General features: G+C 45.1%; 1 protein-coding gene across 3 annotated transcripts in view; it reads left to right on the forward strand.

Annotated features, from left to right (window-relative positions):
• Positions 1 to 22,443, forward strand: part of LOC126236842 (uncharacterized) — a 138,020-nt gene that overhangs the window by 36,693 nt on the left and 78,884 nt on the right. For all 3 annotated transcript variants that reach the window (XM_049946446.1, XM_049946447.1, XM_049946448.1), the window contains exons 2-3: positions 3,249 to 3,369; positions 6,872 to 7,053. In XM_049946446.1, coding sequence (XP_049802403.1) covers positions 3,249 to 3,369; positions 6,872 to 7,053 — 303 coding nt within the window. The remainder of the gene's footprint in view (positions 1 to 3,248; positions 3,370 to 6,871; positions 7,054 to 22,443) is intronic.

A 22,443-nucleotide genomic window follows, 5' to 3' on the forward strand; every position in this document is an offset into this window, starting at 1 on the left:
CGTTAAATGAAACTTTAAGATATTCAAATGTATTAACAGCCATTAATGTTTTTCGTAATTACGCTTTAGCTATGTAGTTTTTATTTCAAAAATCGTGTAGTCACAGCCTCTGCACTGCTGTGCTATGATTTTCGCGCTGTTAATATGCAGTATGAAAATGGCTGGGCTGCTGCTCCCTGTTCTGTAGTGAAACACGCGTGTGGAACACGGTTAAAAAGTGCCGAGAAGTACGTTGTCCTTAACGTTTTTCATAAATTTACGGAGATAATCGGTTTTGAAGTTTTCCAAGCGACTTAACAAGATACAGTTGAGACATACAAGCACGCTGGATACGTAGCGGAGTTGGTACCGTGGGTTCAAGTTTCGCATCAGTCAAATGTTTTTCTCGTTCAATTTGAAGCACCTACAACTCGTAAGTGTACAATTCATCATCATTTTTTATGATTAATGCACGTCTTCTTGTTTCTAATTACGTACTGCACGCGAAATACCTGTTTTAGTTTCAAATATAGATTCTTATTTATCGGTATTTTATGAAAGACTATTAATAAAGGTTGCTTAAATTAAGAAAACATAACAATTTAATGTTTTAGGCAAAAATGAAAAACCAGATACTCTTTATTTGGGCTATGTCGATTGTTTTACACCACAGATGCAGAGAAGTGTCGTAGAAAAGTGAAAAACAACCATTTTCACAGCATCGAGCACGCCATATAAATGCTACACTTTTCCATGCGCCGCTGTACGATTACAATATGAACCCAACAGAAGTGATCTGGAGCAAAGTTAAGGGATTTGGTCCCAGAAATAACAAGACTCTTAATCTGCCAGACGTACTGGAACTAACTCATGCACCTTTTTCCCATGTTGCTACCGAACCTGGCGGGATACACGAGGGTGGTTGGAAAAGTTCTCAGAATCACCACAAGAGGTCACCGCTAGCGCAACGAGTTGTTCACATAATATTCGTTGGACTGTTGCCTGTAATGTAAGCACATGCCACGTCAATGCTCTTTTAGAAGAGAGCTGTGGCGGTGACGTGACTCTTTTGTTGTTCCTGCGTAGTGATTTGTGAAGATGGAAAAAAATCGAGAGTCGAGTAGTGATTAAGTACATCGTAAAGAAAGGTATGAAACCAAAGGACATTCATGCCGATTTCCAGAATATACTTGGGAGGGGGGGGGGGGGGGCTCTGCTCCTTCATATTCAACTGTTCCAAACGGGCAAATGGATTTAAATTTGGTCGGGAGAGCTGAGATGATGATCCGCGCAGTGGTCGGCCAAGATGTGTCACTACTCCAGAAATCATTGTAAAAGTGCACAAAATGGTCATGGAGGATCGCCGATTGAAAGAGCGTGAAACTGCTCACACTTGCCAAATGTCTTCTGAAATGGTATATCACATTTTAACTGAAGAATTAGAAATGAAATAATTATCTGCAAGATGGGCGCCGCCGCGACTCTTGACGCTCGATCAAAAACGCATGATTATGGACATATCGGAACAATGTTTGGCCCGTTTTAGGAGAAACGAAAAAGATTTTTTGCGCCAGTTTGTGACCACAGTTGAAACTTGGGTGCACTACTATACCCCAGAGACAAAACAGTCAAAGCAGTGGAAACATGCCGATTCTCTGCTACCAAAGAAAGCAAAAACAAATCCTTCGGCGGGAAAGATCATGGCATCAGTGTTCTGGGATGCGAAGGGGATTCTGTATGTAGATTATCTCCTCACCGGGTCAACAATTACTGGAGAACACTACGCCAACTTCCTGAGCAAATTGCAACAAAAGATACCCGAAAAATGCCAGGTTTAGAAAGGAAGAAAGTCATCTTCCATCATGACAATGCGCGCCTGCACACTTGTGCCGTCGCCATGGCAGAATTACACGAACTAAGGTATGAATTGTTGCCACACCCGCCTTATTCACCTCATATGACTCCGTCAGACTTCCATCTCTTCCTAAAACTGAAAATTTTTCTTGGTGGACGAAGATTCACTTCAAGCAAAGAATTGATAGCCGGAGATGACAACTATTTTGCAGGCCTGGAGGAAATTCAATTTCGAGATGGGATCAAGGCACTCGAACATCATTGGACCAAGTGCATTAATCTACAAGGAGACTACATAGAAAAATAAAAAAAGTTTCAGTGATGCAAGTACTTTTTTTTCTATTCCGTTCCGAGAACTTTTCAAACCACGTTGTAGAATGGCACGTCACAAAAGAAGAGAAGAAAATGCGGCGCCTGGTTGGCTTCGCGGATTCAGTTGTTGATCGACTTATATACGTAGCAGATGACAGTTCGAGACCTGAAATGTATTTTTCGGATAAGGAAGGAGCTAAGAGATTACCAGACGACTGACTGAAATTAATACCTTCAGTGGCTTCAGCATTCAATAGTACGGTGAAATCCCTGCAGTATGCTTTTGCATCACACACAGCTCGCTCAAAAAATTACCCTGTGTTTAAGTTAGGAATTTTCATCGCTGTTGTTTGTAATTAGAAACTGTCAGGTGAGAACGAGAGCATTTTATGCTTTCCTTGTGGTCGCCTAAAAAGCGCGCGGTAGTGCTGGAGTTTTTCTGAATGTTATTTAAAAATTAAATGACAGTCGAAGCTATGTTGTTTCTTTGCTCGTCTCTTTTTACGTCGAACTGCAACTGTTAACATCATTGCAGGTTACTTGGGCCACTGACTGGCCAGTGCTTTCCAAGTTTAAAGCTGTTGTCTTGCATTATCGCCCAGTCTATGTGCGTGTAACACAGCATAAAACGTATCCTTATGATCGTACCTGACTGTACTGATCACAGCTCGGCTTCCGCTCCACGTGAAACAAAATCCATTGAGATTCAAGCAAATGTGGAAGAACATGTGGCGTAATGTTTACATCAGGTTTATTCTTATGATGAACAGAGTATAGCAGCATCGCTCTGCGTGATAAATGCGAAGGCTGTATCGGGCAACAGTACTGCGTAATTCGCCCCACCGATGAAGCACGACGCTGGGCTGACGAGAACGTCTGTTCTCACGGACTATCCGTAGAGAAGGAAGAAGCTAGTGGAACAGGTCTCGCATGTGAGACTCTCCATCCGTTGCTACCGTTTTATTAAGTAAACCAGACTCGCTCCGACTGAGGAAGAGTCGATGGTTAACAACGGTACTGATTTACAAATATTTGATATTTGTGTGACACATGTAGTAGTCTGTTTCTCCTGAAGAAGTTGATAACATTGGACTTGTCTGCAGGAAGATGAAATATTATGGGCAGCCCATAGACAGCTAGAGAAGATGAGGGTCTTCATTTACCGCGTCTTTGCAGTCATCTCACTCTTCGTCTTGGCGCCTTACCTGTTCGCCGCCTATGTCGGTAAGCACCGTAATTATTTTATGTACTACTACTACTACTACTACTACTACTACTACTACTTGTCAAGCTCTGGTAAGGTATTTCATGTGATGGCCTTGCATGTGTGACGAAAATGATAGAAGCGTAAAGAGAGTTATGAAAGATGGCTACACAGGTACTCACAATCTAGGGAAGTGCTGGCATCATACACTGAGGGGACAAAAGTCATTGGATAGCAGTACACACATTTACAGATGGCGGTAGTATAAAAGGGCAGTGCGTTGGTGGAGCTGTCATTTAGGCTCAGGTGATCATGTGAAACGGTATCCGCAGTGGTTATGGCCGCACGATGGTAATTAACAGACTTTGAATGCGGAATCGTAGGTGGAGCTAGATACATGGGGCACTCCATTTCGGAAATCTTTACGAAATTCAGTATTCAGACATACGCTGTGTCAAGAGTGTGCCGAGAATACCAAATTTCAGGCATTACATCGTGGAATGCAGTGGCCGACGGCCTTCACTTAACGACCGAGAACAGCGGCGTTTCTGTGGGAGCTGTGCCAACAGACAGGCAACAGTGCGTGAGATAACCGTACAAATGATTGTGGGACGTACGACGAACATGTCCATCTGGACAGTGCGGTGAAATGTGAGTTAGTGGGCTATGGCAGCAGACGACCGTCGCGAGGGCCTTTGCTAACGGCATGGACTCGTGACTATACCGGTTGAACCCATGACGACTGGAAAATAGTGGCCTCGTCAAATGAGCGCCTGTTTCAGCTGGTAAGACGTGATGGTAGGGTTCGAGTGTGGCACAGGCTCCAATGAGCTAAGTCACCAAAAAGGCACTGCGCAAGCTAATGGTGGCTCCATAGTGGTGTGGAATGTGTTTACGTGGAATGGACAGGCTCCTACGGCCCAACTGGACCGATCATTGACTAGAAATGGTTGTCCAATGTTGCAGTGCCTGTGTCATTCCGTCCTTTCTGACTCACCCTGTACATTGAGACATAGTTCCACATTATATTACTAGATACTACCTGGCACCCTGGTGCAAACTGAGCATTACAACACCGCACTGTTAATTGACACATTCCGTTACTCCGTATTACATGCTAGTCTGAAGCTTATGGCCGAAAACCACGCACACGGCCTGTGAGCAACAGAGATGCGCGCAAATCTCTCGCTTCCCGAAGCTAGAGCTTCAGTTGTGACAGAAAAACGGACATACTGCAAATGACAAACACAGCTGCGTGCGCAACTGTCCCACATCCCAGCTGAGCTATGCGGACATTGCTACGGCTCGCTCCTAGTGCTCTGCCAGTATTGGTCGTATCAGTTCTATGTGTCCCGAAAAAATGTAAAGGTTTTATCTAGATATTGTTGAATAAATATGTGGTTATACACTGAAGAGCCAAAGAAACTGGTACTCCTGCGTAATATCGTGTAGGGCCGCCGCGAGCACGTAGAATTGCCGCAACACGGCGTGGCATGGACTCGACGTCTGAAGCAGTGCTGGAAGGAAATGACGCCATGAATCCTGCTGGACTGTCTATAAAACCGTAAGAGTACGAGGGGGCGGAGACCTCTCCTGAACAGCATTTTGCGAGGCATCTCAGGTATGCTCAATAATGTTCATGTCTGGGGAGTTTGGTGGCCAGCGGAAGTGTTTAAGCTCAGAAGAGTGTACCTGGAGCCACTCTCAAGAAATTCTGGACATGTGGGGTGTCGCATTGTCCTGTTGCAATTGCCCAAGTCCGTCGGAATGCACAATGGACTTGAATGGATGCAGGTGATCAGACAGGATGCTTACGTACGTGTCACCTGTCAGAGTGGTATCTAGACGCATCAGGGATCCCATATCAGTCCAATTGCACACGTCCCACACCATTGCAGAGCTTCCACCAGCTTGAACAGTCCCCTGCTGACATGCAGGGTCCATGGGTTCATGAAGTTGTCTCCATACTCGTACACGTCCGATCCGCTCGATACAATTTGAAACGAGAGTCATACGACCAGGCAATATGTTTCCAGCCATCAGCAGTCCAATGTCGGTGTTGATGGGCCCAGGCGAGGCGTAAAGTTTTGTGTCAAGCAGTCATCAAGGGTACACGAGTGGGCCTTCGGCTCCGAAAGCCCAGACCGACGATGGTTCGCACCCTGACACAGCATTGAAATCTGCAGCAATTTACAGAAGGGTTGCACTTCTGTCAGTCGTCGTTGGCCCCGTTGTTGCAGGATCTTTTTCCGGCCACAACGATGTCGGAGATTTGATATTTTACCGGATTCCTGATATTCACGGTACACTCGTGAAATGGTCGTACCGAAAAATTCCCATTTCATCGCTACCTCGGAGGTGCCGTGTTCCATCGCTTGTGCGCTGACTATAACACCACCTTCAAACTCACTTAAATCTTGATAACCTGCCATTGTATCAGCAGTAACCTATCAGCAACAGGGCCAGACACTTGTCTTATACCGGATGATCAAAACGTCAGTATAAATTTGAAAACTGAATAAATCACGGAATAATGTAGATAGAGAGGTACAAATTGACACACATGCTTGGAATGACATGGGGTTTTATTAGAACCAAAAAATTACAAAAGTTAAGAAAATGTCCGACAGATGGCGCTTCGTCTGATCAGAATAACAATAATTAGCTTCACAAAGTAAGACAAAGCAAAGATGATGTTCTTTACAGGAAATGCTCAATATGTCCACCGTCATTCCTCAACAATTGCTGTAGTCGAGGAATAATGTTGTGAACAGCACTGTAAAGCATGTCCGGAATTACGGTGGGGCATTGGCGTCGGACGTTGTCTTTCAGCATCCCTAGGGATGTCGGTCGATCACGATACACTTGCGACTTCAGGTAACCCCAAAGCCAATAATCGCACAGACTGAGGTCTGGGGACCTGGGAGGCCAAGCATGACGAAAGTGGCGGCTGAGCACACGATCATCATCAAACGATGCGCGCAAGTGATCTTTCACGCGTCTAGCAATATGGGGTGGAACGCCATCCTGCATAAACATCGTACGTTCCAGCAGGTGTTTATCAGCCAGGCTGGGGATGATGCGATTCTGCAACATATCGGCGTACCTCTCACCCATCACGGTAGCAGTCATTGACGTTTTGCTGTCCAGCGCCATCTGTCGGACATTTTGCGAACTTTTTTTTTTGTTCTAATAAAACCCCATGTCATTCCAAGCATGTGTGTCAATTTTTACCTCTCTATCTACATTATTCCGTGGTTTATTAAGTTTTCAAATTTATACTGACTTTTTGATCACCCGGTATAAGCGTTGCCGAACGGAGCACCGTATTCTGCGTGTTTACATATCTCTGTATTTGAATACGCACGCCAATACCAGTTTCTTTGGCGCTTCAGTGTAATTACGTAAATGTTATTATACGAGTAGTTATTGTTACCGAAGCAGTGCTTCAGCTGCTTCCCCCGACTGCTCGCCACTGATTTGTTGAACACCCTGTACGACTCGTCACTGCGGTGTCTGTAGCGACGGTGGCGTGGCGGCACGTGTACCTGCGCGTGGCGCGCTGGCTCTGGCCGGACCTGGAGGTGGTGTCGCCGGTGACGGTGCGCGCGCTCATGGACACGCGCCGCAACCAGGCGCTGCTCACCGCCGTCGTCGGGCTGCGCACCGCCGTCGACCTGGCCGCCCTGCAGGCGCGCGTCAGCGTGAGTACCGCGCCGCGCCAGCAGCAGCATAGGCGTCCAGCATCACTACAGCCAGCTTTGTTGATTATCGCCGGACGGAGTGGCCGAGCGGTTCTAGGCGCTTCAGTCTGGAACCGCGCGACCGCTACGGTCGAAGGTTCGAATCCTGCTTCGGACAGTGGTGTGTGATCTCCTTAGGTTAGTTAGGGGACTGATGGCCTCAGAAGTTAACTCCCATAGTGCTCAGAGCCATTTTAACCATTTTTGTTGACTATCAGGGTGTGGATTATCCAGTTTTCGAGTTAACTTTGCACAACTCAGGTTTCTTTTTCTTAAAAAAAAAAAAGACGATAAAGGAAGAAAGCCTGAAGTTACAAAATGCCAGTCGATTTGGCATTGACAAATGGGAGGCCACTACATTTCGATCACGAACTTATTTCATACGTTTTAGTAGCCTATTGTCCGCAGCTCGTGGTCTTGCGGTAGCGTTCTCACTTCCCGCGCACGGGGTCCCGGGTTCGATTCCCGGCGGGGTCAGGGATTTTCTCTACCTCGTGATGACTGGGTGTTGTGTGACTTCATTATCATTTCATCATCATTGACTCGCAAGTCGCCGAAGTGGCGTCAACTATAAAGGACTTGCAATACGGCGGCTGAACTTCCCCGCATGGGGCCTCCCGGCCAACAATGCCATACGATCATTTCAGTAGCCCATTAGAACAACATGCCAACGGCCTTGCTGTAGTGGTAACAGCAGTTCCCATAAGATCACTGAAGTTAGGCGCTCTTCGGCTTGGCTAGCACTTCGATGGCTGACCGTCCGGGTTCGCCGAGCGCTGTTGGCGATCGGGATGCAATCAGCCCTTCTGGGGCCAATTGAGGAGCTACTTGACTGAGAAGTAACAACTCTGGTCACGGAAACTGCCGACGGTCGGGAGAGCTGCTTGCTGACGACATGCCCCTCCCGTTGCAAATTCCCAGGCCTGTTCGGACGGAATCACTGGGACAATATAATGTACAAGTGGTAAGGTGTACCAGAGGGTGTCCGGGAAGCAGGGACGAATATAGAAGTGCAATAGTACATACAAAATTTATTGAAAATTAATACTTTCCTGTTTTTTACAAACACATTTAGCAATTTCTCCCATTTATTTATGAAAAACTGTATCCACCACAAATGCCGCGTGGTATACAAGCAAAGCGTTCATTGAAGTTCTCGATGATGCGTTCACAAATATCTAGTGGGATGTCGTTAATATTCCTTTTAATTTCATCCTTCAGCTGGTGCCAGCCGCTGTGGAGGAGAGGTTCTAGGCGCTTCAGTCTGGAACCGCGCGACCGCTACTGTCGCAGGTTCGAATCCTGTCTCGAGCATGGATGTGTGTGACGTCCTTAGGTTAGTTAGGTTATTAGTTATAAGTTCTAGGGGACTGATGACCTCAGATGTTACGTCTCATAGTGCTCAGAGCCATTTGAACCTTCAGTTGGTGTACTGTTTGTGGTTTGTTCACGTACACTTTTGATTTCACAAATCTCGACAAAAAAATGTCAGAAGGCGTAAGGTCGCGTGATCTGGCAAGGGCATTCCTGGTTGCCACGCAAAGGGATAATTTTTTGAAGTAACTTTTCATGCGGAAGTGCAATCGTTTCACGGGATGTGTGACATGTCGAACCGTCTTGTTGAAACCAAAAATCGTCAGTTTCATTAAAAAGACGGAAAAATCAATCAGAAATCATTTTTCGGTAACGGTTGCCGTTCACTGTGACGGTCCCCCCCCCCCTCTCTTCCCCCTCATCATTTTCAAAGATCAGTCTTCCTGCCCAGAACCCACACCATACAGTCGTGCGTTGTGGATCAGTCTCATCTTCCACAGTCACTCGTGGATTTTCGTTACCTCACATTCTGCAGTTCTGCTTACTGGGGTATCCAGAGGTGGACGTGCGTCGCATCTGAGAAAATTATTCTTTTGTGAAGTTCTCGTTCTCCCTTTGTCGAGCCAAGACCCTTTGAGCAAATCGGTGTCTCTTTTCATGATCTGCAGCCTTCAACTCTTGTGTAAGCTCATTCTTGTACGCGTGCATTTTCAGATCGTCTAAAAGCATTTCATGCAGTGAACTTGGTGATAAATTCAATTGTTGAGCTCGTCGGCGAACCGATTTTCTGGGCCTTATGGCCACGTTGTCATGCACGACAGCAATGTTTTCTTGTGTTCGAACAGAACGCGGTCGTCCCGTTTACTTAACGCTTGAACAAGAATCTGTTTTCTAAACCTTCCGGATCAACTTCCGAACTGATTATTCGGTTGGAGCAGCATTACGCCCGAGTGTCACAAGCAATTCACGAACGGTTGTGGTGGGACTTTCACTGTTTTTGTAATAACTTTGCGTTGCCCTGTTGTTACCTGCTCCACGACGAAAATAAAAATCAAACGACAATGTTCACCACACAAAAGCTATCAGGCTACTGATAGGAAGTATCGCAGATAAGTAACATGGAAAACCACGGCTGCCATCGTCATATGACAAAATGGCGCAAAATTCAAACTTCATTAAAAAGACGGGAAAATCAATCAGAAATCATTTTTCGGTAACGGTTGCCGTTACTTCCCCCATATACCAGTTACTTAGGCAATTTGGAGATAATCGCAAGATAAGTTTTACGTGTCGAATATGTATTGGCAAGTTACGACTCAGCTCGAGGTGGAGGCGGCCAAGCAGTTAGCGTTCAACCGCCATAATCGGTGCCTCTCTGGATCGATTGCCCCTCATTCTACTATATTTTTTTCAACACTGGTCATGTTATTTCATATATGTGACATCTGAAAGGTAATATCATGAAAAACACGTGTGTTTACGTGATCTTTTATTGGACTTCCAATGTTATGTGCTTTCTTACTAATTTTAATTTTTGCAACAAATAGTATATTTTTAACAATCGACAGTTAAACGGCCAAACGCATGAAGTTTTCTGATGTATGCCATTCGTGATTTACGAAATACTTCATGCCTGCAATCGGTTAAGGTACGCAGAACTGCTTTGCATCTGAACGTTTCGACCTGCAGATGCAGAGGCAGGCTTCGTTTGGCAGCTAACTTCAGTAGCGGTGAGACCTTACTAATATAGAAAGAAATAATTGTGTACGTGCCGGGATTTTTTTGAAAATCACAATCACGCAGTATAATTTAAAACTACATGCATACAAACAGCTTCTTTCATCATATTGCCTTTGGAATATCATATATATGAAATAGTATGACAGTGTTGAAAAATATATAGCTTAAAAAAGAAGCAAAAATTGGGTGGGACTCGATCTAGCAATTCGCCTATTACAGACCTTGAACGCTAATCACTTGACTGCTGCCATCATGTATTTGGAATCGCAACTCACCAGTATATATTGGACGCGTAAAACTTTCCTTGTAATTTTTTCCGAAATTGCCCAAGTAGTACGCCTTACTACTTGTGTATTATGTTGTCCTTACGGACTACTAAAAACGCATGAAGTTTGGAGTAAATCTGAGACCCGAACATCGTCGACTCCCCTCGTGAGAATCATTTCGGCCCCGTAGTGACTGTGTCGACACAGAACCACCCTTAAGAAACACTACTGAAATCTGTGCGCAACAGACTATCTGAACGCTTATTAATGTTTTCTGATCCCACTAGTGAAACCTAAGTTGGCAGCCTGTGATAGAACGATAACCAACGTCTAATGTCCCACAAAAAGAAATCAAAACTAGTAAATGAACAGCGCATATTCGCTATTGAAATAAGAAAAGCTTTTCATTGAAGTCACTAATTTATTAAAACAGAATTGTTTATGAAACACGATGTTCAAAGTAAACAATAAAGAACACATGTAGATCACAGTTATCTCACTAGTAATGCTCGGTGACAAAGTTACATGAAAGAGTGGTATTCTCAACGCAATGCCTCCTTCCTTATATAACAATGGTAACGCTACGTGATTGACTCAATCTGACATGAGAGTCAGCTGAAAAGCTATACCGCATGCATTAACTTATTAACTGCTGCCAGAAACTGAAAGAACACGCCACTGAGGATATAACGCAACACAAAAAGTTACGTAAGTCCCGCAGCTGTAAAGATGCCGACGGTAGACAACTGCCCGTCGTAGGCGAATTCCGTGCTCAGCGCTGCGAAAGATCTGCAAATCTGCATCCAGGACACTCGTACCCAGGATCGAACGTCGTGTTTTCACCCGCAGAACCAACTCTGTGATGCATACACGACGCCATCTCCGAATACACTCTTCTCCTCGGTGTTCCGGAACAATCACCGATGCTCTGAAACTCATCCTACCACTTGGACGTGGCAAGATTCATCCACACCAACTGTATAATCAAAAATAGGCTCACGGTTTCCCTCCAGGAGACAGGCAAAAACCGAGCGAGGTGGCGCAGTGGTTAGCACACTGGACTCGTATTCGGAAGGACGACGGTTCAATCCCGCGTCCGGCCATCCTGATTTAGGTTTTCCGTGACTTCCCTAAATCGCTCCAGGCAAATTCCGGGATGGTCCCTTTGAAAGGGCACGGCCGACTTCCTTCCCTAATCCTATGAGACCGATAACCTCGCTGTTTGGTCTCTTCCCCCAACCAACCAACCAACCAACCTCCCTGTATTATCTCATTGCCATTGCCAGACAGGCAAAAGACACTCCCCTAATGCAAAGACTTGCCGCCAGAGTGCACTGACACCACTGGTACAACCTCTGACATCACTGTCTGGCAGTTATTTTTTAACAGGCACGGGGAATCTCTTGGTGTGATAACACAGCTTTCCAAAAATACATCGACTGCACTGACGCCGGTCTGTCGGACGTCCAAGAGTGTGGGGCTATTTCAGATTCAGAGAAGAACGTTTTACTACGTTAGCGGATATGCTTCTCTTAAAAGAAAGTTCCTCGGCCATCAGGACCGGAGCTACCTGCAGATTATGAAAAAAGGCGCCGTTAACGCGTGCCATAAGGACGGTTTATAACCTAGCCTATGTTGTAAACAGTCCGCCCTCGTGGTCTCGCGGTAGCGTTCTCGCTTCCCGAGCACGGGGTCCCGGGTTCGATTCCCGGCGGGGTCAGGGATTTTTCCTGCCTCGAGATGACTGGGTGTTGTTGTGTCGTTTTCATCATCATCATTCATCCCCATTACGGTCGGAGGAAGGCAACGGCAAACCACCTCCATTAGGGCCTTGCCTAGTAAGGCGGTGCGGGTCTCCCGCATCGTTCCCCTACGCTCTGTAAAGAAGCATGGGACTTCATTTCCATTTCATGTTGTAAACATGAGCGAGTACGCGCGAACACAGGTGGATGTGTCCTGTATATTTTATTGGACGACGTGCCACTTTTGGTGACTGCGGGATGTTCTGTGCTGTTGCCAGTGGTCCTCGAGTGTTTTTACCCGATGTCTGATGATGCACCTGTGAAAGTGAAACGCGTCACTAATTAAATAAATAAAAAAGTATTTTTCAACCCAGACTGCCTATTCTTTCTTGAAAAAAGTACTGTTAGCAGCAGGTCACTGCTGGGCGTTTGGTGACTTCCTGTGGCATCTCCCACAGCCCTTGCAGAAACTCCTGTAACGTGAGAGCAGCCATGAGGCCCTACATACTCTACGCTATTGTACCTGCATCTATCCGCTTCCCCGTTCCCCGAATTCGGCTCATTAAGGCGGCCCTGCGAGGAGTCTGCAATTCTTTTCACGCAATTGCAGCACAGACAGAACACAAAATCTTAGTCAGCAGAAAGCACTATCCGTCACCTCTAATTACTCAGTGGAACTACACTACTGACCATTAAAAATGCTACACCAAGAAGAAATGCATACGATAAACGGGTATTCATTGGACAAATATATTATACTAGAACTGACATGTGATTACATTTTCACGAAATTTGGGTGCATAGATCCTGAGAAATCAGTACCCAGAACAACCACCTCTGGCCGTAATAACGTCCTTGATACGCCTGGGCATTGAGTCAAACAGAGCTTGGATGGCGTGTACAGGTACAGCTGTCCATGCAGCTTCAACACGATACCACAGTTCATCAAGAGTAGTGACTGGCGTATTGTGACGAGCCCGTTGCTCGGCCACCATTGACCAGACGTTTTCAATTGGTGACAGATCTGGAGCATGTGCTGTCCAGGGCAGCAGTCGAACATCTTCTGTATCCAGAAAGGCCCGTACAGGACCTGCACCATGCGGTCGTGCATTATCCTGCTGAAATGTAGGGTTTCGCAGGGGTCAAATGAAGGGTAGAGCCACGGGTCGTAACACATCTGAAATGTAACGTCCACTGTTCAACGTGCCGTCAGTGCGAACAAGAGGTGACCGAGACGTGTAACCAATGGCACCCCATACCATCACGCCGGGTGATAAGCCAGTATGGCGATGACGAATACACGCTTCCATTGTGCGTTCACCGCAATGTCGCCAAACACGGATGCGACCATCATGATGCTGTAAACAGAACCTGGATTCATCCGAAAAAATGACGTTTTGCCATTCGTGCACCCAGGTTCGTCGTTGAGTACACCATCGCAGGCGCTCCTGTCATTGATGCAGCGTCAGGTGTAACGGCAGCCGTGGTCTCCGAGCTGATAGTCCATGCTGCTGCAAACGTCGTCGAACTGTTCATGTAGATGGTTGTCTTGCACACGTCCCCATCTGTTGACTCAGGGATCGAGACGTGGCTGCACGATCCGTTATAGCCATGCGGATAAGATGCCTGTCATCTCGACTGCTAGTGATACGAGGCCGTTGGGATCCAGCACGGCGTTCCGTATTACCCTCCTGAACCCACCGATTCCATATTCTGCTAACAGTCATTGGATCTCGACCAACGCGGACAGCAATGTCGCGATACGATAAACCGAAATCGCGATAGGCTACAATCCGACCTTTATCAAAGTCGTAAACGTGATGGTACGCATTTCTCCTCCTTACACGAGGCATCATAACAACGTTTCACCAGGCAACGCCGGTCAACTGCTGTTTGTGTATGAGAAATCGGTTGGAAACTTTCGTCATGTCAGCACGTTGTAGGTGTCGCCACCGGCACCACCCTTGTGTGAATGCTCTGAAAAGCTAATCATTTGCATATCACAGCATCTTCTTCCTGTCGGTTAAATTTCGCGTCTGTGACACGCCATCTTCGTGGTGTAGCAATTTTAACGGCCAGTAGTGTAGATGCCAAGGCACTCAGTACGCAATCACTGTAATCCTGTCTCATCAACCGCCTAACAATAATAAAAATGAAAGGGAGACAAGCTTTCAGGACTTGTGTTTCAAAGTATTCTCTGTCAGAATACACTACAGCGCACTCTATACACTTGGGCCATTCTTCGATGAATTTCCATTCCCCGCTCTCCTTTCACTGTAAGGAAACGTACTAGACCCCTTTTCTCTTTTTCCGAAGCCTCCATTTCTCGGTTTCCAGCGCTACTGCATGCAGTGGACGGTTGATGGGTGCACGTGCTCGCTCTGAACTCACATGGGTGAGCACCCATGTCCCTCTAGCGGCGAGTTTGGGCCTCAGCGCTGTTGAAGGAGCCACTTCTTCCTCCGTAGGCAATGGTTCTTCAGCAATTTTCATTTTACAGTCTCCAGCTTGTTACTTTTTGAATGCCCTTAATACAGTAGTTGTCATACCTTTTCCTCCAGAGCCAATACTGGTATTGTGGTGTAGCACCTCCGGCCACATACCCGATGTGCCGATCTCTACATTCATTGGTAACCCACATAAATTAGTATGTTATGAGCCCCCAATAAGCTAGCTACAGTAAGGGTACGATAAGTTGACCAACGGCTCCCTAGCACTGACTGTTAAGTCAGCACCATACAGAAAAGGAGGAAGATGAGGAGATTAGTGTTTCACATCCCGTCGACAACGAGGTGGTTAGAGACGGGGCACAAGCTCGGAATAGGGAAGGATGGGAAAGGAAATCGGTCGTGCCCTTTCAAAGGAACCACCCCAGCATTTGCCTGGAGCGATTTTGGGAAGTCACGGAAAACCTAAATCTCGTTGATTCGTTGATTTGGGGGAGGGGACCAAACAGTGAATCATCGATCACATCGGATTAGGGAAGGATGGAGAAGGAAGTCGGCCGTGCCCTTTCAAAGGAACCATCCAGGCTTTTGCCCGAAGTGATTTAGGGAAACCACGGAAAACTTAAATCACGATGACCTGATGCGGGTTTCAACTGTCACCCTCCCGAGTCCAGCGTGCTAACTACTGCGCCACCTCGCTCTGTAGCATAATACTGAACACTACTGCTGAATGTTGTCTGTTTCAGGTTGCTGCCAACCTCAGCAATCTAACAGCTGTTGCACTATAGTTGCGTGGTGAAGTGTTGTTGGTTTTACTAAGTGTGTAAGTGGCTTTGATTAGTAATAGTATTTGCGCTTGTATTTAAATTCACTACTGAGTATGAGACACCATCACAGAAGTTTTATATAATACTGTTCTACTCATTACATTTTAATACCACTGCCTTAGTTAATTTAATGTTACTTTCTACATATAAGCTCCACATTTGAAGGTGATCATCTGTGTAATATCCATCCACTTGTCAGTGTTACTGCGGTGTCAAATATTTATATCGTAGTAGCTGATCAGTACGAGTCACGCACGCCCGTGAGATGAGATGTCAGTACTGGGAGACAAACAATAAAACGTTCTTCCTCGCACCCTCAACCGCTGCAGTGATCGCACGGATAAAGAGGAATGTTCGATACAAGTCGTCGGTTTTGACCAGTGACACAGGAAATATGCGAGGACGACGTAAATAAAACGGCGACTACAAAGTGATGTTATTGGCAATTCCTTTTCAAACGACCTAAGCTAGAGATCAGTCTGTCACCACAAACAACTTATTTTAGTTTCACATTCGTTGACCTCGCCAATGTGACCAGACTGTCACCTTCTAACCTACCCTACACCTCAGGCTAAGCTGCAGATCAATCTGTCACCGCCACGAGTTTTTTTTTTCTCCTGTATTTCTCTTCACATTCGTTGGCTTCGCCAACTAATAACAAAACTGTGAATATATGAACTAAAAGGTGTAGGTGTAGTGACAGCAGCCATTAGTATGCCGTCGCTGGCCAAAGCCGAGGAATCGTATCGAACATTCTTGTTGGCCTGGTCGTGCTACCTACCCTTCTGGCACTGAGGTAAACGGTCAACTTTACTTACCTCGCGGCCGAATTCAGCAGCGTCAATTAAAATTGAACAACCTTAAAATATTACTGTCCCTTTAAGTATTTTTGTTTTTTACTAAGCCGGACAACTACACTCTTAAAAAGCTCTAAACTTCAGTTGAAGTTTTTGGGTTCGGCTGCTAGTCGCTAGATGCGTATCGCTACAAAGTACGGTCGAGCACCGCAGTCCGCATGAAAACTTGATTCAGTCCTCAGTTTGACGAACACCGACTTCATACACTGGCGTCCAAAATTAAAGCAAAAAACGGAAAAAATCGCAAGGTAGCGTTTATTTTGTCACAAAACAGTATAAATATGTGATAGTAAAGTAGAAAGAATGTAAAGAATACAGAATATAATCAACTGCAATATGCATAATGGTAGACAAAAACGTTCGTTTTTTTCCCAACTTAACGGATTTGCACACGCAGTCTGACTGGTTAACGTGCTCAGTATGGGGTGCGACCACCTATGGCACTAATACAGGCCTGACAGTGATTGGACATCCTATGAATGATATCGTCAATCTCATGTTGAGGCAATAATGCCCATTCTTCCTGCAGAGCTGCTCATAAGTGTTGGAGAGTGGTTGGTGGATGCTGACGTGATGCAGCCCGTCTCCCTAGTGCATCCCAGACATGTTGTATGGGATTCAAATCGGGAGAACGAGAAGGCCACGCCATGCGTGCAATATCTTCTGTTTCCAAAAAAACCAGCAACCACACTTATTCTATGAGGTTGAGCATTATCGTCCATCAATACGAAGTCTGGGCCCACTGCACCTCGCAACAACCGCACATGAGATCCCAAGATATGCTCAGGGTACCTGACGGCAGTTCAGTCTTCCTCGTTCACCCGTACAGTTCCATGAAGAGGTGTTCGAGTGGTGAACATCATCACTGCCCGCACTATTAGGGATCCTCGTCGACATCGGTCTCTTTCCCGAAACCGTGTTCCACGTGCCCTCCAGATGCGAATCCATCGACAATCACTCTCCAGATCAAATCGGGACTCATCTCTGAAAAGAACATTGGCCCACTATTCGAACGTCCTGGTGGCATGTTGACGGCTCCACTCTAGACGTTCCCTTCTGTGAAGACACGCCAGAGGTAAGCATACAGCAGGTCTGCAATAATAAAAGCTACACTACCGAACTCTTCTGTACACCATTTTCCTCGATACAACACGTCTAGGGGATGCTGCTAGGCCAGATGCCAGTTCCAGTGCAGTACTAAGGCCCTACCGTCGCTCCATTACAGCCAAATAACGGTACAGTCTTTCTGATATCACACGTGGTCAGCCCTGCCATGGCCTAGGGAGTTACGGTTTCAGTCTCTATAAACCGTCGCCGCATCCGGGACACAACAGAACGATTCACATTAAGCCATCGGGCCATATCAATTTGCGACGCTTCTGCTTCCATTCTCCCTATGGCCCTCCACAGCAGAGAGTCTGTAGGTATCTTCTCTGTGCCATACTGTACCGTCTGTGACTATACACAGCGATTGTGGATGTGAGATTACCCTGCAAACACTAACCCCCTCGATGGGTGCCTGATGTCATTGTTGGCGTGGTTGTCCGTTGATCGGAATGCCATCTTCGGTGCAGAAAACGATCGTAACGACATCTGTTGATAGTTTGCATAACCATACCGTAAACTAGACACAGGACGGGGCAATAGTAGTATGTTGTTTAATTTTGGACACCAGTGTACATATCATGATATAACGTTCATAATTCCCAGTGGCAAATAACACTTCCCCAGAGCTCTCGTACAAACGGAAGTCAACTCTCAATCACGTACCAAAGATTATACTTCGGTGTTCCACGCATATCAGTACCACCAGAGATACTGCTGCCCATACAAGAACTTATGCACGGCTTCATGTCTCCCTTCAACCATCTTACACCTATGTTACAACATTTGTATCTATTGTGGTTTGACAGAACATGACATTGACTGATCTATCTTACAACATTCGCAACAGTTGGCAAACAATCGAATCCTCATGACTACTGCATGATCCACGTCCCAATACGTGCTTACAACTGCACTTCAAATTACGCACGGAAACATTAAAATATAATTACTACTAAGGAAATTAGGTTTGTGGCTGCTTTTCAGGAGACCACTAGCAAAGTCGGCCCAGAGAAGCCCACTGAAAGCTTCCGTCTTTCCCTTCAACATTATGACTCGTTCATCTCTCAAAGCGCAAACTATTTTTATTTCTTATAAATTTGCTAGCAACCAAACCTTTTGTTGTAAATGCGATATATTCAAGCCATCCGTGATGTTTCGTAAAGAATGTTGCTCACGTTCAAAGTTCTTTGCTACTGCTGTTTATTCTTTATACGTTTGACATTTCTTTATTTTTTACAAAATTAGCTGCAAATTATTTATTTCTTGTTGACTACGTAAGTTCACGGCAAGCCTGTTTCGGCATATGTGACATTATCAAGTGTTCCTGATTATTTTTGTATATAATTTTATTCTACGTCTACGTAATAGTACTATAAGATTTTATCTCTACTGTGGCAGGTAGAGACGTGAGTCGACCAGCCTTCAGGAGTTGTTAGTGCAAGGTGCCTGCCACACTCGCAAACTCAACACACAAATGACCAATCAACCGATTCTAAGCTCAGACAGAATCCATCACAATCGTACAACTGTTAAGTCGATAATTACTCACACTGCTATGTATTAATGCAGCTGAGATTTCATTATCAATGAAATAAAAATTTAATTAAATTCACGTAATTAAAAATGACCTGGCTGACTTTCAGTATTAAAAGAAAACAATATATTTTCTGTTATGGCAGCCTGCAGAATTTTCTCATCCAGAATTTTTGCATTCTCTGTTAACAAACTGAAGGCGGCAGAATACCGGTCCACGCCTTAGGATTGGCGGAAAGATACCTGTGCGCATAGATGCAGCTCGCTTCCCACGATGTTAGCGGGAACATAGCGGTGGCCCTGCTTTCCTGCTTTCGTCTATTGGAACACCTATTAGCTTTGTTCAAATCTCTCAGGACCTCTTATGGGTAGCACAGCTTTGAAAAGCGCTTTTGTAGCACTCTGGCTTCAGAGACATTCAAAGCTGCTTACTCGCGCCACTGCTGGCTATGAGAACTTCTGTTGAGAACCTCTCGGAAATCCGTTGTTGTCATCCCACTCCCGAACACTTGCAGATGCCACGCCTCGCTACATTCCCCGACCTGAGGAAAACACGAGCTAATATCCCAGAATTCACTGGGCCTGCTGTTCCATTTAGAAAATCTACGAGAAAATGGTTGTACGTATTGTCATTTAGCGATGTGTCATAGATTAGAGTCGTCACAACTTTTAGATGCAGTGACGTCCATAGATCAACTTGGAACGTAAGCTCTTTTACGTGCTAATTTGTTGACACATGACATGTATTCGATTATTTAGAAATAACCCAAGTTTTTCTTCGTTCAGAAACATTAGTTTATCAAAAATCAACACCTTAACGCTTAACAACGACAATAAACATTTCCATTGCTGCAAAGAGTGTAAAACAATCTCTGCCCGTAAGACATAGATATTAAAATGTCTTTCAGGATATGAAATAAAACTATTCACAACAGAAAACTTTCACGCTCCCCCTTTTTTAAAATAATTTTCACACTCTCACATTATTGCACAGCTCTCGTAGTCGGACAGCAAATAATGGTTTTGTTTACAGAATGAGATTTTCAGTCTGCAGTGGACTGTGCGCTGGTATGGAACTTCCTGACAAATCAAAACTGTGTGCCGGAGGTACTGGCAGAAGTAAAGCTGTGAGGACGGGTCGTGAGCTGTGCTCGAGTAGCTCCGATGGTAGAGCACTTGCTCACGAAAGGCAAAGGTCCCGATTTCGAGTCTCGGTCCGGCACACAGTTTTGATTTGCTAGGAATTTTCACTGGTTTTGTTAATAAACCCTCAAGCTGGTTTTGTGTATTTACCGCTGAAACAGTAATTTGACCTGGTATAACTAACTCTCGAACAAGGGAGTGTCTGAGACGAGTATGTTTTGTTCGTCGGCGAAATTCAGGATTCGGTGCGAGTCAAACTGCAGCCTCATTGTCGCTCGTAAGAATGGTTAGGAATCCTTTAGCTGATGAAGCAGAGTTGAAAGTCTGTTGATCCAAACAATTTCTCGTGTTGTTTCACTAGCCACTACAATTTCAGCTTCTGTAGTAGACATTGCAAATGAAGTTTGTCGCTGACTCATTCAACTGACAGGTGCACCGAAGTACAGACAACGAACACCTGAGCTAAATCTTCCAGTCTCTAAATCCTCTCCATGATCGGCATCAATATAACATTCAAGAATACATTTGTCTTCACCGCTTTTGTAAATCGGTCCATAACAGTTCTACAAGCACTCAAGCCAAAGTGCTCCAAGACCTTTTTGGTCTAGTTAGTCTGAGTGAATTCAATTGACCGATCTTCTTTTCTATCAGTTTCCAATCCAAATCAATTGGGCTTGATTTTATTTTCAATTCTCTTTCAAGATCTTCAATAAATTCTTTAAGTTCACTATCACGATTGGCCGCAATCAATCCTTCATCAACACAGAGTACGAAGAAAATCTTGTAAGAACCGTTCGGTCTCATATAAAGAGGTCAGAGTCAGCTTCGCTTCTCTTAAATCCTAGTTCCGTGGCACAATTAGTGAATGTCTCATTTCAGCAACGGGGTGTCTGTTTCAGGCAGATAAGCTTTTCATTAGTCGACATAATTTTCTGGAACCATCATTATGACCTTCAGGCGGTCTCACAAATCTTGTTTGCTTGAGATCACCGTAAAGAAAAGCAGTAGTCACGTCTATTTGTGCAATGTTCATATTCTCTTTGGCGGCTGCGATGGCCGAGCTGTTCTAGGCGCTTCAGTCCGGAACCGCGCAGGTTCGAATCCTGCCTCGGGCATGGATGTGTGTGATGTCCTTAGGTTAGCTAGGTTTAAGTAGTTCTAAGTTCTAGGGGACTGATGACCTTAGAAGTTAAGTCCCATGGTGCTCAGAGCCATTTGAACCAGGCTTCTTTCGATACCATATTTTGTATGGAGACATTCCTAGAATACTGTAAGATCAGGAAGTACGCTGCGGAATTGATCATTTTAGCGCAAAAGCGACTGAGGAATGTTTCCGTGAGCATGCGTCATAGCCCTGGCTATTGCAACAAGAGTACGATTTTCTCTTTCACTGCATCCATTTTGCTGTGCAGTGTATGGCATAACGAAACGTTGAATTACACCCTCCGTCTGTAGAATTTCCATTGTCTGTTTTTTATTGAGCTCTTCTCCTTTATAGCTTAAGAGGTTTTTAATTGCATGCCTGGCAGTCTTTGTTTCTGTCATAAATTGTCTTAATTTATTAAGAACTAGTGATTTTTCCTTAACGAAGTGAAAAACTCGAAATTTACTGTAATAATCTTTGAATAAAACAAAGTACGATATCCAGACTGGTAAGTTTGAAAAGGACAACAGACATCCGTATGACTCAGCTCTCCTTGTTCAGAAGCTCTCTTCCATATGCCAAATGGAAGCCGATGTGCTTTACCGTACGTACAGCCTTTACAGAGCTCAGAATTCAGTCCCACGTATATCCCTAACATCTTGCAGATTAACATTTTGTCATGTCGCTTATTCTGATGTCCAAATCTTTCATGATACAATTGTAGTATGTTTACTCGACTCATGTCATTTGCTTCAGCAAGAATAGAAGGTTTAATGCTTCTCATAATTAATTTAAATAGTCCTGTTTTAAAATAACATCTTTCTGTTGTGGATAGAAATGTACTTTCTGTATTTTTATCCTGTGCCGCTAAGAAAGAAAATAATCTATTTTTAATTTTTGGTATATACCATACATCAGGCAACGGCTTTGCCGCAGTCGATACACCGGTTCCCGTCAGATCACTGAAGTTAAGCGCTGTCGGGCGTGGCCAGCGCTTGGATGGGTGACCATCCGGGCCGCCATGTGCTGTTACAATTTTTCGGGGTGCACTCAGCCTCGTGATGCTAATTGAGGAGCTACTCGACGGTATAGTAGCGGCTCCGGTCAAAGAAACCCATCGTAACGACCGGGAGTGCGGTGTGCTAACCACACGCCCCTCCTATCCGCATCCACAGTTGAGGATGACACGGCGGTCGGATGGTCCCGATGGGCCACCTGTAGCCTGATGACG

This window comes from Schistocerca nitens, chromosome 2 (genome assembly GCF_023898315.1).
Source record: "Schistocerca nitens isolate TAMUIC-IGC-003100 chromosome 2, iqSchNite1.1, whole genome shotgun sequence".
Lineage (NCBI taxonomy): Eukaryota > Metazoa > Arthropoda > Insecta > Orthoptera > Acrididae > Schistocerca > Schistocerca nitens.